Consider the following 14788-nt stretch of genomic DNA (forward strand, 5'->3'; position numbering starts at 1 on the left):
CCTAAACAAATAATCTAGTATAGTTTATGTTCATTTTAAAAGTAAAATTCTGATTAGTATAGGCAATAATTACTATTTAAAATACCTTAAAGTATTGTCTTAAAGTGGTCTGGTTTGTTTGTTTGATCCTGTTATTCCAATAAGCCTTTATGTGTTCCTTGAATGGCGCAATACAAATCAAATGAAGTCTATTATTTGTACTATTATTATTATTATTATTATTATTGTTATTATTACTATTATTGTTTCTAGTACTCAAATATGAAAGGATAGTCAGTGTAATTCAATTCATTCGCTGATGTTATTTTTATGCCAAAGCTGATTTAATATAGTCCAAATCTTTTTAGAAAAGGAACTCGTTAAATACTCACAGAAATAATCCTAAATGAAGGAGTGATCTTTAATTAACTGCTGACATACAGCCCCATGATTGTCTGTCCGCAAACAACAATATAATACAATGTATTCAAATCCTTTAACCCTATTTACCCAATAGTTTTTGCCGATTATTGAATATAGGCCTAGCTTATATTAATAGATATTGTATGTTAATATAACAACAAGATAGTCTTCAGTAAAACCATAAACTAATACATCGTGTAGGCGATAATAAAGTTTTCCTGCACAACATATCCTGAGAATATGACTCTTCTGATGATGTAAAACTTCTTATTGCTAATACAGCCGTGACCTCGTTGGCATAAAGGGGACATGCATGCAGCACGCGGCCCTCCCCTTTAAACACGCACACACCCCTTTAAATACGTCACTCGCCAGGCTGGCTGGCTGGCTGGCTAGTATTTGGCGGTGTGGTGTGTTTGTGTGCGGTCGGACTGTGGTCTCGTCGTGGTAATAACTCATACATTTTGGACGCATTTCATCGCGTAGAGATGGGAATTCAGAAGAAATGGCTTTAAACGAAGTTGCCCTAACGCTGCTGGCCCTGCTCGGCTCGGTGGCGGTCTGTAATGGTAAGTTTGATCTGAGCAGCTCTCCGGCTTTGTCTCGATGTGTTTCCCCGGACTGAGCAGTCACTGCCTGTTGTCGCTCATCGTCATGGCGCTCTGAACCGGGGATTTGACTAACCGTATCCAGCTAGCGTCGACCTTAAACCCAGCGTTGGTATTTCGCCGAAAAAAAAGTCGTGCTCTCCATTTAAATTTGACAAAATGTTGATATCTCTTAAGTGAGAAACAAGCCGGCGTATCAGTGGTTGTTATTGAGCAAGTAGCTAAACCACAACAACAACATGGTGGGGCTGTTTGTTACGAGGCGCCAGCTAACGGTGGCTACATGACCGTAAACAACCTGTTAAAGTTAATTTCTTGTTTATTATTCACTCTTAGTTTTAATCTACACAATGGAATAAAACGTGTTTTGTTACAAACCTAGCTCACCGCTGTCCCTGGTGCAACCTGTGTCTGATAACGCTGAAATATTTACAAAACAATCTCTCCCTGGCTTGTGACTGCTTATCACTTGGGAACTACACTGTGTAATGAAAGCAGATTAGTTTGCCCTGTGCGTTTTAGTCGCTTCCAGTTTCTTTCCATGTTAAGTGCTGTGTTTTCTCCTCGGCTAGGAAGAGCAGAAAAGGAGTTCCCTGCGTGAAGCCAAACCTACTTTGTGCTTTAAATGTGTGTTTTTTCCCCTAAGAGGGTAAACACTGGCAGCTCCTCCATTTGGTTTCTGTTTGTAAGGAGTGAAAAGGCTGCTCAGTGGCCTCCAGCACAAAGTGAATGCTGGCATAGGGCGACAACAGCCGCGCATTCAGCTATCCCAGACAGAAGTCAGAGTTGAAGTCTGGGTTCATTGTGATGGAAATGTGGCAAGTGGGGTCCCCTTTTGAGGCTCGAGTTATGGGACTGCCTCTGTCTGAATCAAGCCCCCCCCCTTCTGCAGGAGCAGCTGATACCCACTTCACACCACAGGCTCAAATGAGCTTATGTTGCTCTAAACTTCAAGATGTTTACCTCTGCTGCGATCACCTTTCACTTAGCTCCAAACCCTCATCATTTTAAGAAAATGATGATCCCTGCTCCACCTTTTCCTATAATAGAGTTTTACATTCATCAGCGAAATGTTCTCTGAAACTGAATCCAGATTAAACGTTTTTAGTCCCATCAAGTGATGATGAAATCCCTGCCAATAAATTCACTATTAGACAACTTATAGATAAGATCTGCACAGTCTTGTTTGACACAGGTCTAGCTTTAGTTACAGTTTTTCTCACCTTCTTGTCACGTCTGCATTTCTGCATCGCTGACTTAGTGTGGTGCAAGTTGCCAGCCGACAGATAAACTATACGACACAAAGGGACACGCTTCTTCTGACCGGGCTTATCTGTTTTTAAATGAAGTGTTTTGAGCTTTAAACAGTTGAGTCATCGTCCAAGAATCGCATGAATATTCCTCCCCCGCCAACTTCCGACAAGGGCGCAGCATATTGAGGTTGATGGGTTCGTGTAAGGCGTGCAAGCAAAAGTGTCACACCTGTGTGGTCAGTTGGTTTGACTGGGTTACTCCAACATTAACAGTGATCTGTTAGTGGGGGGGGGGGGGGGTCTCTGCTGGGCTGAGCATACAGAGGGAGACGAGTTTGTCCAGCTGGCATGGTCTGTAGTGAAAAGGGGGCCCACAGCAAGCCTGCCTGTCTGGACCCATGGTTTAACACTACAAATGGATTACACCATGCACAGGCTGAAACCAGACAGACCTGAAAGTAGAAACGCTGGAACCGATTCCGTGCCTGTGGCAAGTCGAGTTTGTTTTTGTGGGAATACACTTCACTCACCGGTTTGATTAATCAGTCACGTGTTTGCCGGCTGCATAAGGACCAGGGGGGGTCACTGGTGTTATGGGCCTTACATGCCTGTGTGACGCAGCGTGCCTGGATATATTGAAAACAATAGCAATGCGATATGGCTACTGTCAACCACACTGCCTTGAGGTAGGGCGCGTCCCTCTCTTTTCCCCCGCCCTTCTCTTCTCTATCTCTGTCCTGGTGCTTTATCAGATTGTAATCTTGACTTTATTATCCGTGGATCCACTTCTGCTTCCACTTACTCACCACCACAGAGTTTAGGAGGGCCCAAAGGCCAAACATCCTATGTGTCGTTTCCCCCCCCCCCCCCCCCCCCCATAGCATGAAGTAAGCCTATTGGTTAGACGAGCTCCTGCTATCTCTGCAGCCCTCGTCTGCGCCGTGTCGGTCTCTCCGCTTCTGATGTCCCTCCGAGTAAAATAAAAGAAGCGGAGAGGGTCAAGTCACGGCCGCTCGGATTATTCAGTTGAAGTACCTGTGCCGAGCCCAACTCTGCCACAGGTGCTGTTCAGTGTCACATGTGACGTGAATAACTTCTGTCGGAGAAAGCACAAAAGCAGACGTGAACGTGTGTGCACCTGCCCATTAGATCAGAGCCAAGGGAATGTACGGAGGAAGGTTTGAAGTGATCGGGTTCAGAAGGTGTGCGTCTGTGGAGACGAGAGTTTGGACAGCGAAAGGGCCCTGTACTATTTCCAGCTGGTTTGAACTAGAAAGGGAGATTTTTTTTATTTTTTCCACAATAAAAATCTCAGCAGTTATCGAGGCCTGTCTGGATAGATTGCTGTTTTTTTTTTTTCTTCTGCCAAATCGTTGCTGCTGAATATTTAAGAATGGAGTTGCACATCCTCGAGATGCAATGTTCTTCTAGTTTCAGGAATCAGTGTTTATCAGCAGCATCTATAATGTGGAACTGAGCCAGTCACAGTCGGGTCAGGTCCATGGGGGTCTGCTTCCCCCCCCCCATAATGACCAATGCTGTTAATGACCTCCGTTGGCCTGCAGGCATACAGCCCTAATTGATGCAGCAGACAGCACAGCCTCTGACTGACCCAGCTCCCCTCTCTTACTAACGTTTGGGATTAATCCAACCTCGGAGCAAGTCATTTCACCTGGAGGTGCCCACTTCCCCCTCGCCATTTATTCACTCAACACTCTAGCAATGTCATCTCAAAGGTTTTTGTGACATGTAGAAGTCGGTGATAAGTATGAGAGCTGCAGCAGCTGCCGTACCCCGAAATGCTTTCGACCTTTTTTTTTGGTCCCAACAAAAGACCCTCAGCAGATTCTTCAGTTCATGTCTGTAAGGCTAAAACCTGACACCCATCTTCCATGACAGTCTCTTTGTAGGAGTATTTGGTTTGTTTCTTTGGGGCTGTAGATGAGTCTCGCTCTGCTGGGAGGTGAGCAACCTTCGTGATGACTTTTATCCGTTACATCCCCAACGATGGTCAGCTACTAAAACATATTTAATCAATTAATCGAGAGCGTATTAAGTCCATTTATAACTTCTACTCCGTCTGTTGTGACACAAGTCTGAAACTAGCTGAAGTGTGTTTTACTTTCTATTTCAGGATGTCCAGTTTCTCTCTTTTTGTAAAGAAGTACATGTTGCGATCATCGACCGCTGTGCGATATTGATTGTTAATGTCTTACACTAGAATTGTTTGTGACTTTATTTCCTAAATCATCACAGCGTGAAGCCTGGAAGTTGCATTTCTCTATCTGAGATATCATTTTGTTGTGCCTTGTCTTCTTCCTTTAGTTCCATTAACTTCTGTTCAACATCTTCGGGGGTTTTTGTTTTGGGTTTTTTCCCCGTTCATGATAAAAATGCATTCTAGAAACAGCTGTTTGATTCGATGTCACTTAGTCGTACTCGACTGTTAGGTCTTGATATTGTTTGGAGATCTTCTGCACTAAGGCCCAGTCATTGCAAGGTTTTAATGCTATGACAGAGGTGTACTTTATTGATGCCATTGATGAACTTTTGACCAAGTGAGGCAAATATCAAACTGTGAATAACTTCTGTAAGTGAGAAAGAAGGGGGAAAAAAGTACCTCAGTGTTTGTTAACGGGAACAATGTAAAGAGAGAAATCCGAAGCACACGTTTGAGCTCTTCTTCTTCCTCGAGGCTTGAAGCCGAAGCTGCTGCCAGAATTCAAGTTTTTTATTTTTTTTTTAATTTGTAAAAACATCTATTAACTTTTAAGTCAGTGCTATGTTTAATAGACCATGTCTGTGGTCTCCAGTTAAATTTGGCTAAAGGCACAAAGTGAGTCTGTGCGGACACTTTTGAAGTCATCCAGTGCATCAGACAAACGGTGGAGCAGCCAGTCAGGATGAGGCTGCGCAGCGTGGTGCTCGGTACAGATAGTAGGAGCAGCCTCGGCCCCAGAGACATCACTTTAGAATCAGATCAGTAATCTGACCCCGAGATGCAGACAAAGGTAATGACTTTCCTCCCTTCCCCTAGCATTGATTAGGGCACAGTTGTGGTGTGTGTGTGTCTGCGCCCGCGTCTTTGTGCACTCACACTGTCTGGTGGCGTCTGCTTGTCTTGATCAGCTCTCAGTCTGGTATCTGTACGGATCGAATTTCAGCCAGTGCATTTTGGTGATGGTGCTCTGTTCCCCGTGCACGCAGGGACCCGACTGTCTGTGTCGCCGACTCGTCCCCCCACACACGCACACACAGCAGCTCTGTTTGTGTAACCTCGCAGCCCTGTGCTGAGCACACTCGGAGTATCTTCCACAGACTTTATGATGGAAACGTACAAAGCTCCGTTTTGACAGGCCATGCCCCGCACGAGTAGCTCAAAACAACAAATACCAGAACAGGGTCACCTCGGCTCGTGTGTTTAAAGTGGGACTATTGTGTGTGTTTTTTTTTTTAAATGGGTCCAAGTTAAGGCAGCTCTGGTTATGGCAACAATGTTTTATTAATCTCTTCCTCGCTGTCTGCCATTTCCTGTCTCGACACGAACGGAATGATTGGAACTCTGAACACCAGCAGCTCAACGCAGCCATTTCTCTGCACTTCATTCAGCACTCTTACCCCCTCTGTTCCCTTTTTCCTGTTATTCCCCTCCTCCCATAAGTCAAAGTCTAGACTGGGTTTTAATGATGGTCGCAGCTGGTCTCTTGGACAGACCTCGATCACAGCTGGGGGGGCCCCCTGTAAGTCCCAATTCTCCCCCCCAGCAGTCCTCCATATTGTCCTGGCAAATTTGGGACCTGCCCCCATCCTGTCTGGCCCGGAGCAGCCCCCCCCCCCCAAAAAAAAACCATCGGGGGTTGTTACTGTTACCCCCGGCGTGTCCTCTGTGCGCCACCCATCCCCCTTCCTCCTGCTCCATGCAGAAGCGAGCTCCCCCCACTCCGCTCCGCTCTTTGTCGGAGTAGGCCAGTCCAATCCCTCCTCATGTCGTCTTAATCTCCACACAAAGGCCCAGTGTAAAGACCACCAATTATGTGGATACAAGAGCAGAGTTCACTCCAAAACCGCGCACCCCCCCCCCCCCCCCCCCCCCCCCCCCCCCCCCCCCCCCCCCCGGCCGTCACCCAGATCTGTGTGTTTAGGTTTGATACTCTGCCTTCACGTCCAGCATTGTAACATTTCAGCTGTGAATCCAGTGAGGTCTGCAGAGCACTGTGCAAACAAACAACCGAACACTAACTTGATGCGGGGGGGGGTTAGTTATCTCAACTTTTTTTTCTTTTTCTTTTTGTGTTGATGTCCAGAAGAAACGAGGATGTATTCAGTAGTGTTTTCAGTGATTTATTTTTTAATTTTTTTTTCCCCCACTGAGGTTCAGCAGTAATATATTTGGTTTTATTAGCTTTGTGTTGCAAACCAATGCTGAGTCTGTTATGTATAACCATATCTAATGTAATGCTGCAGATGGAGTCGTCTCTCAGATCATTAAAAACAAACAAACAACCCCTGCTGTCTTTGTCTCTAGTAGCTGCCCATAGTGTGACTTGTTTGTGTAGACGCAGGCTAACATATGTTACAGCTAGCCGCTCCTCCTCAACCAAAGAGAAGACTGTCCACACTGGGTAGACCACAAACCGAGCCTGGTTAACTGGAGGAGGGAACGTGTTCTCTTCACACATGTTTGCTTTCCATCCTGAGCTTCTGTCTGTGTCCCATGTGTCCTACCACACACACACACACACAGTCTCCATGATGGATGTTCACTGTGTTCTCATCACTACTTTGTCGCTAACTTGTTCAGGATGATAAATCATACTGGTGGAGTTTTGTGCGAGCTCTTTCATAGCCCTGGGCCTTGATTAAAGCTTCCAGCTGGATGACATGTGAGCCTCATGTGGAAACCTCTGTGACTTCCCAAAACTTTTTCCTCTTCAAGTCATTCTTTCTAAGAAGACGGATGGATCACAGTGACTCACGAACTGAAGCTGGATTTATCCCACTCAGAACTTTAAAAACTCTCCTTGTAGAAGTAGTGATTTATCGAGGCATTTCGAGCGACATGGAGCTTTCAAAGCGCTCACTGCTCCTCCTTCTGTGTGTTCAATAACTCAACTATCTAACTCTGTTAATGCAGCAGATTTGCCTGATGTTGTGCACGGCTTGTTTTTCCCCTTGTTTTTTTTATTTTTATCTGGACCAGCAGGATTCTCGTCTGCGTAATCGGCAGGAAATTCCATCTGTATGCAGACTGTGGTGAATTTGGAAACCATTTAGCCTTTTTTTTTTTTTCCTCCCCACCGCACACTTGTGAAGAAGCGTGACCCACGCACGCACACACACACACACACAAACACCAAACGGATGAGGAATACGACTAAGAAACCTGCTTCAAGTGTTCCACATTTCCCGTTACACTCTGTGGACAAGCAGAGACACATCAGCTCTCACGCTGCATGCAAAAATGCTCCCACACAGAATACAACCTCCCAGAGAGCAATTTAGTGGAAACCGCTCCTATGACATCACGCGTTGTGGTTTTGGACACTTGAGTGTTACATGCTGATGGTGAAATAAGATTTTAGTCATTTCACTTATTCTTCGTTTTGTTTTTTTCTTTTCTTTCTGAATCGTCACAAACAAAGAATGTGTCTAAACCTGCTAACACCTCCTGAAAGAGGCCCGACTCGGTTCAAAGAGGGGAGGATCAGTGGGCTCAAGTGGTCAAAGAAAACCCGCCGGGGTAAGACACTGAGGATTAGTGGAAGCTTGCCACTCTTAAAATCTTTTCTCACTTCTGGATAAGACATTGTCCGCAGCACTACCGACCCCGAGCCTCTTCTTTTTTTTTTTTTTTTTTTTTTTTTTTTTTTTCCCAAAAGGACAATAATCCTCTCCGCTCTGCGTCTCCTCCTGTGTTGTTGTTGTTGTTGTTGGGTTGGTGGTCCTGTCCTTGCATGCAGCCTTTTTGTTTTTTTTCTGAACAAGGAATCAGCTCTTGGCCTGTGAAGCTGATGTCAAGCCAGACAGTCTGATTTAATACAGACAGAGGATCAACTTTCCTGTCTCTCCCATGTAAACACTTCTCAATAAGTCCCAAGGCTATCTCGCTACCTTTCTCCAAATGTGAAGCCTGCGTTGTGGCTCAAAATCGAATCAGTCGGCATGTCTTCCTCTCTTCTCCGTTCTGTTTCAGAGAAGGCAGATTTGTGCAGATTATTATTTTTTTCTCATTTGAGTGTGTAGATTGACCCACCATGATTTTATTACAGCGGTGGCAGGAGTTTCATTGTGTCGGCTCTAATGGGCCCCCTCTCTGTGTTAATGAACCCCCCCCCCCCCCCCCTTCTCATTAGCTTAAAAAGTGGCCGCTCTCTGTGTCAGTGTGAGAAAGAGCGAGGAGACGAATTGAGCAGAGTGCTGCATTGGGAATTTGGCAGGAGCTTTCTCCTCTTGTTGGGTTTCACTTTGTCTCTCCCTCTGGGCAGGTCCGTCTCCACCCAGTGTGTTTGGGTTCATCTGCAGTGAAGGATCTGATTTCAGGGCTGTCTGGCTGCTCTGAGTCTTCACAGCACAAAATGCCTTCAACTAAATGGGGAGCCATACGAGTTACATCAGTGTTAGAAAGAAAGTGGGGTTAGGTCGCCCCCAGCTGGACAAAATGAGAAGAGACATAATTGCATTTTGACTGTAGCAATTTTGTAACCTAACCCTCTCTGTTTTTTTTTCTCTTTTTTTTTATCTGAAGCTCTGCACTGTAACTGCACAACCTGTGAGAAGTCGGGCTTTGAATGCGAGACAGATGGCGCCTGCATGGCCTCCACGTACTTCATCGAAGGCAAGGAGCAGCACGTACGCATCTGTATCACTCGGGAAAACCTGGTCCCCCCTGGACAACCTTTCTACTGCCTGAGCGCCGAGGGCCTGCTCAACACACATTGCTGCTATGAAGATTATTGCAACAGTATTGACCTGAAGATCCCAGGTGAGGGCTTGACTTCAAACAGCCACCTTCTTTAAGGCACATTAATCACACCGTCACAGTCTGTAAGATTTAAATCACTCACCTCCTTCTTTTTTCTTTTTTTCCCGCTCATAGTCCCAACAAAGGAGGGGGACTGGTCGGGCTCAGGAAGCTCCTGGGGTCCTGTGGAGCTGGTGGCGGTCATCGCCGGGCCGGTTTTCCTCCTCTGTGTGCTGCTGATGGTTGGTGTGTTCCTGTTCCAGTATCATCAGAGGGCCTACAGTCATAGACAGAGGCTGGAGGTGGAAGACCCATCCTGTGACCATCTGTACCTGGCCAAGGACAAGACCCTGCAGGACCTCATCTATGACATGTCCACCTCAGGATCTGGCTCTGGTCAGTCAATGCTGCTTATTTAATTTGATGTGTTAAAAATAAATCATGAGTGAACTTCTTAAAGACAACAACGTGCCACTCCTCTGATTTCTAAATCAAAGAGTTTTTAGCCAGAATAGATGAATAGATCCTGGTACCCAGAACCCTGATTTTTTTTTTTCTCCCAACTATTTCTTGCAGGTTTGCCCCTGTTTGTGCAGCGGACAGTGGCCAGGACCATTGTGCTGCAGGAGATAATCGGAAAGGGTCGCTTTGGCGAGGTGTGGCGAGGGAAGTGGAGGGGAGGAGACGTGGCGGTGAAGATCTTTTCGTCCAGAGAGGAGCGCTCCTGGTTCAGAGAGGCCGAGATCTATCAGACAATCATGCTGCGCCACGAAAACATCCTGGGCTTCATCGCAGCAGACAATAAAGGTGCGAGTGTTTCCGGGCAGTGACGTGAACATCCAAACATCTCCAACGCTCCGTTTGGTTCAAGCACATTTATCTATGAACCTTGGACATGTTGATCATGTTGGGGTTTTTTTTCCTTCAGATAACGGCACGTGGACTCAGCTGTGGTTGGTGTCGGATTACCATGAGCACGGCTCTCTCTTTGACTACCTAAACCGCTACTCTGTCACCATCGAGGGCATGATCAAACTGGCACTGTCAGCTGCCAGCGGCCTGGCGCACCTCCACATGGAGATCCTGGGCACTCAGGGTGAGACAGAGCGCCCCGTTTGAACGCGGCACGCACCAAATACCATGAATAAATGCATAAGCACAAGCAGCGCGCACACACGGGAGTTATTCACATTCTGCTGAGCCAACGCAAAACGTAATGATGTGTTGTGTGTCGTCCTGCAGGTAAGCCAGGCATTGCTCACCGTGACCTCAAGTCTAAAAATATCCTGGTTAAGAAGAACGGCATGTGTGCGATAGCCGACCTGGGCCTGGCAGTCCGCCACGAGTCCATCACAGACACTATCGATATAGCGCCAAACCAGCGCGTGGGCACTAAGAGGTAAAGGGTTCCATCTTGAATCACTTAGAAGCAGGCACCTGTACTTTTTTTTTTTTTTTTTTTTTTTTAATGGTTTTCAAAAGATTCTTATCTCAGAATTTGATTTAACTCAAAACATGTATGGTGAACTTCGTGCACTTATTAACCTTGGTCCGTTCTGTCGTTGAAGGTATATGGCTCCAGAAGTCCTGGACGAAACCATCAACATGAAACACTTTGACTCATTCAAATGTGCTGATATTTACGCACTGGGCCTGGTGTACTGGGAGATTGCACGTCGCTGCAATGCAGGAGGTAAGCCCCCCCCCCCAAACAGTTGATGATGACAGACGATGAGTGTGATGATCAGGGGGGTCTCATGTTTTTCAAAGCGACCTTCGTGAGTCAGAGTAAAATGTGTTCAGCCGTAATCAGAGCCACGCACGCGCACATTCTCAAGGCCGGGGGAAACGGAGGGGGAGGTGTTGAAATTAAAGCAAGAAAAGTTTATCGGTTATTTTTGATACATTTTATATCAGTGTGTGTAGAGGGTGTAATATGAGTCTGAACCACGTGCACACATTTCCAGGTGGGTAGTGATTCGTCGAAATAAACACAGCAGTGTTCTGAATTTTGGGTTTTCGGTGTACAAACACAGAGCTTAGTATTGACTTTGTTTCATGTTGTATTTTATGAAAGACTGACGAGGCCGCTCTGTTGTTCTCTTCAGGTATACACGAGGAGTACCAGCTGCCCTACTATGACCTGGTGCCCTCTGACCCCTCTATAGAAGAAATGAGGAAGGTAGTGTGTGACCAGAAACTTCGGCCCAATGTGCCCAACTGGTGGCAGAGCTATGAGGTAATTCACCTTTCACATTATTACTTTATATGAAAGAATGTTTGTGGAATACAGGACATAAAATAAAACTCTTATTGACTAAAGGTTTAAAATGTGAGATATCAATGTTTCTGAAGATAGGATCCAAATTGGTCGATGGGACTTGTGAAATCTTTCACAAAATATTTGTGTTCCATCCGTGTCATTTTTGAAGAAGATCCAGATTTTGGACTAATAAGTCATTCCTCTTTCCTGTGCAGTCCTTGCGCGTAATGGGGAAGATCATGAGGGAGTGCTGGTACTCCAACGGAGCGGCCAGACTGACGGCCCTGCGCATCAAGAAGACCCTGTCTCAGCTCAGTGTGGAGGAGGATGTGAAGATGTGAGCGCAGAGAGAGAGAGAGAGAGACGAGACGTGCTGGAGACGCACAACCAGACGACCACACTCCCATAGGAAAGAAAAACAAAAACACTAAAGACAAGACTGCAAATGAAAACCCTGCCAGTTTCAAAGCCACACTCAGAGTTGTGACGAGGCCTACCTCACCTTTTTAGCCAAAACTACTGAGACACCCCCCCCCCCCCCCCCCCCCCCCCCCCCCCTTCTTGACTTATCTCTCCTCCAACTTTGTGTCTCCCATTTTGATCTTCTCCATGGGCCACAACATTACAGCACTACCACTGTTAATATCATCACACTAAACTTTTTTCATTTGCATTTCCCATGGCAGGAGTAATTACCGTTGTACAGTGACGGGAGATTTTTTTTTTTTTTTGTTGGAACTTTTTTTTTTTTAAATTTATTTTTTTATCAATGTTCCCAAGCTCACCCAGGAAAGTCCAGAAGTGTTTTTAACTGTCATTTTCTGTCCATCCAACATGGAAGAGCGTCGCTGGGAGAGGGGATCTGTGGTTAAATCTGTCTGAACTACTAGCATGTTGTTTTAGGGAGTCGAAGGTTAGGTTTGAAACGCTGCAGATTTAGCGTGTTAATCACTTCACTTGGATCTCCTCCAAAAAAGAAATGAGTCGCACTCCACTGTAGCTTCCTCACCAGTTGTCACACCTGCAGGATTTCCCATAGGCGATGCGGTCCCAGTTGTGGTATTAGTTTGAAATGTGGCAGGGATAAATGTTTGGGATGGTTTTTATTTATTTGTTGATAGTTTTTATTTCATATGAATGAACACTGTGAGACGAGACGTAAACAAACGCCAGAGCCTTGATTTAAACGTAGTTCAGTCCACGTCTTCACCATCTTTTCAGTCACAAAGGGGAATGTTGCATTCCTTTCAATAAGACACTGAGTGCTAATATGGACACATCTATGGCGCCCCCTGTTGGTTGGCAAAATAAGAGGCGTATGAAATGGCAATGAATTTTTTTTTTTAAATCTATTGTTTTGTGTAAAGACATCATGATGGGTGTTTTCTTTTGACTCTGACATTAGACACTACTGATGATGGGTACATTTATGATTTGTATATTAAACCTGTTTTTATTTTCTCTTTTATGCAACAAGAACCAGACAGACGTCTGTGCAGTGGTAGGAGCTTGAACGGTACTTCCAAAAGTCTGTTTTGATGGGTTTGCATGGTTTAAACGTTGCCAGGGAAAGACTGCCATCTGCTGGATTGTTGTTTCTGAACTTGCTCCTCTCATGGCAAATTTGGTGGTACTACTGATCCCAATGTATTTTGCTGCAACTTCTGTTTTCCTTTTGTTTGATTGGTTTTGCGTCCTCGAGCTCTTGTCGGAGCTCAGTGATGCGGAGCCGTTTCTTCATACTGAATGTCCTAAGGGGGGAATTTTCTTTCTCAATGACACTGGAATATTTTAAGAGCGACCGTGTAACCTTGACTTTTGATGCTGCCGATGGCTGTTCAGAGAGAACGACGGTTCTCACAGGGAAGCGTACAGTTATGTGAAAAGTAGTTTAGACATTTTACCTTCAGAGACTTGACATGCTGTAAAGTGGAACCGCATGTTTTCATTCTACTTAGTCGTCTGCAGCTCGGAGACTGTCTGCCGATTAAAACTATGAAAGTATTACACTGACGTTTGTCACCGTTGGGCTCTGCACTGTTATGTCCACATGGACTTGAGTTCATGTTAGTTATGTCCTAAATGATCCAGCATTCATATGTCATGTTAGTATCCATTTTGCATGCTGTCTCAAACACTGGGTCCTCCGCACTGAGGTAGATGAGCGTGAACCGTCCGTCCTCCTCCTCGTTGTTTTCCTTTATTTCGGGTCATTGGCTGTTCCCTAAAATTTTTTGCTGCTACTTCTAATGTGGGTAGGTGTTCAGCAGGCCGGTCAGAGGAGGCGAGCTGGGGTCAAGAAATGTGCTGCTGTCAGGTGAACCAAAATTCAGAGTCCAAACACTCCTGTCCATATTTGAATTGTTGCCATCAGACATCCTGTTCCTTAGTTCAACTTCTAGATTTCAAATCATGTGCAAATCTTTTCAGAATACATTGACTGTACATAGATAATAAACAATAAATTCCTCTTTTTCTTAACTGACTTGGTGTTCATTCAGCGCGTGAAGTTGTGTTTTCATGTTCTACTGTCGTTCTTCCTTTTGTACTTGCACACTGTGTCCACAGGAAGTTACGTTGGTGTCCAAGTGTGTGGTGGGGAGCTTCACTTTGCATCAAAGCAGGCACAACATAGAAACAAACATGGAGATCTGCACACACTGCATTTAGTCTTTTCTTTAATTCTACGACTTTGTTAAAAACCTGCTTCAGCGCACTCAAATCAAAAATCCAACGCAGAGGGACTGCGTCAGATTAGTTTGATACCATCAGAGCCGATCACTCGACACCCACTGGGCTGATCAATGACCAGTTTGAACAGCAAATGAAACATTAGCTGTGCTTACACAAGACCTTCAGCAAACGTACTGAACACTTTATAGGCAAATGTTTAAAGATTTATTTTTAAGTTTTATTGTAGAGACGGAACAGTGGATGGAATCCGACATTTTGGTTCACATTAGCTCAGTCTGTAGGGAATTGGGCTGGGAACCAGAGGCTCGCCCGTTTAAGTCCCGATGCGGACCAAAATATTGAAGTTGGTCTGGTAGCTGGAAAGGTGCCAGACCACTTCTCGAGCCCTGTCAAGGTGCCCTTGAGCAAAGCACCAAACCCCCACCAGTTCAGGGGGGGGCAGCTGCTGCACTCTGACATTTCTTCATTAATGCATGTCACCTGGTCCTGCTTGTGATTCAGGCCTGTGTGACGGAAGCAGCATGTCTCTACGATAACAGTGTGAAGGGATTAATAAAGTATATAAAACTGAGAGGAGCCAAAGACTAGATTCTCACGCGGGCCGCCC

The 14788-nt window shown here is 45.4% G+C and overlaps 1 protein-coding gene across 1 annotated transcript; it reads left to right on the forward strand.

The window, feature by feature from the left end:
- The first annotated feature begins 759 nt into the window (after positions 1 to 759).
- Positions 760 to 13968, forward strand: acvr1ba (activin A receptor type 1Ba). The gene is made up of 9 exons (XM_079359354.1): positions 760 to 971; positions 9009 to 9245; positions 9360 to 9620; positions 9801 to 10031; positions 10153 to 10320; positions 10467 to 10623; positions 10793 to 10917; positions 11333 to 11463; positions 11703 to 13968. Exons 1-9 carry the CDS (start codon positions 908 to 910, stop codon positions 11826 to 11828), a joined length of 1500 nt encoding a protein of 499 aa, XP_079215480.1. The 5' UTR covers positions 760 to 907; the 3' UTR covers positions 11829 to 13968.
- Positions 13969 to 14788: the final 820 nt, after the last annotated feature.

This window comes from Symphodus melops, assembly GCF_947650265.1.
Source record: "Symphodus melops genome assembly, chromosome: 13".
Lineage (NCBI taxonomy): Eukaryota > Metazoa > Chordata > Actinopteri > Labriformes > Labridae > Symphodus > Symphodus melops.

Bases quoted from the DNA above. Each gene is read 5' to 3' on its own strand.
- acvr1ba (XM_079359354.1), top strand. From the start codon at position 908: ATGGCTTTAAACGAAGTTGCCCTAACGCTGCTGGCCCTGCTCGGCTCG. The intron at 10,032-10,152 runs GTGCGAGTGTTT...TTTTTCCTTCAG, and splicing joins CATCGCAGCAGACAATAAAG to ATAACGGCACGTGGACTCAG. The intron at 11,464-11,702 runs GTAATTCACCTT...TTTCCTGTGCAG, and splicing joins ACTGGTGGCAGAGCTATGAG to TCCTTGCGCGTAATGGGGAA.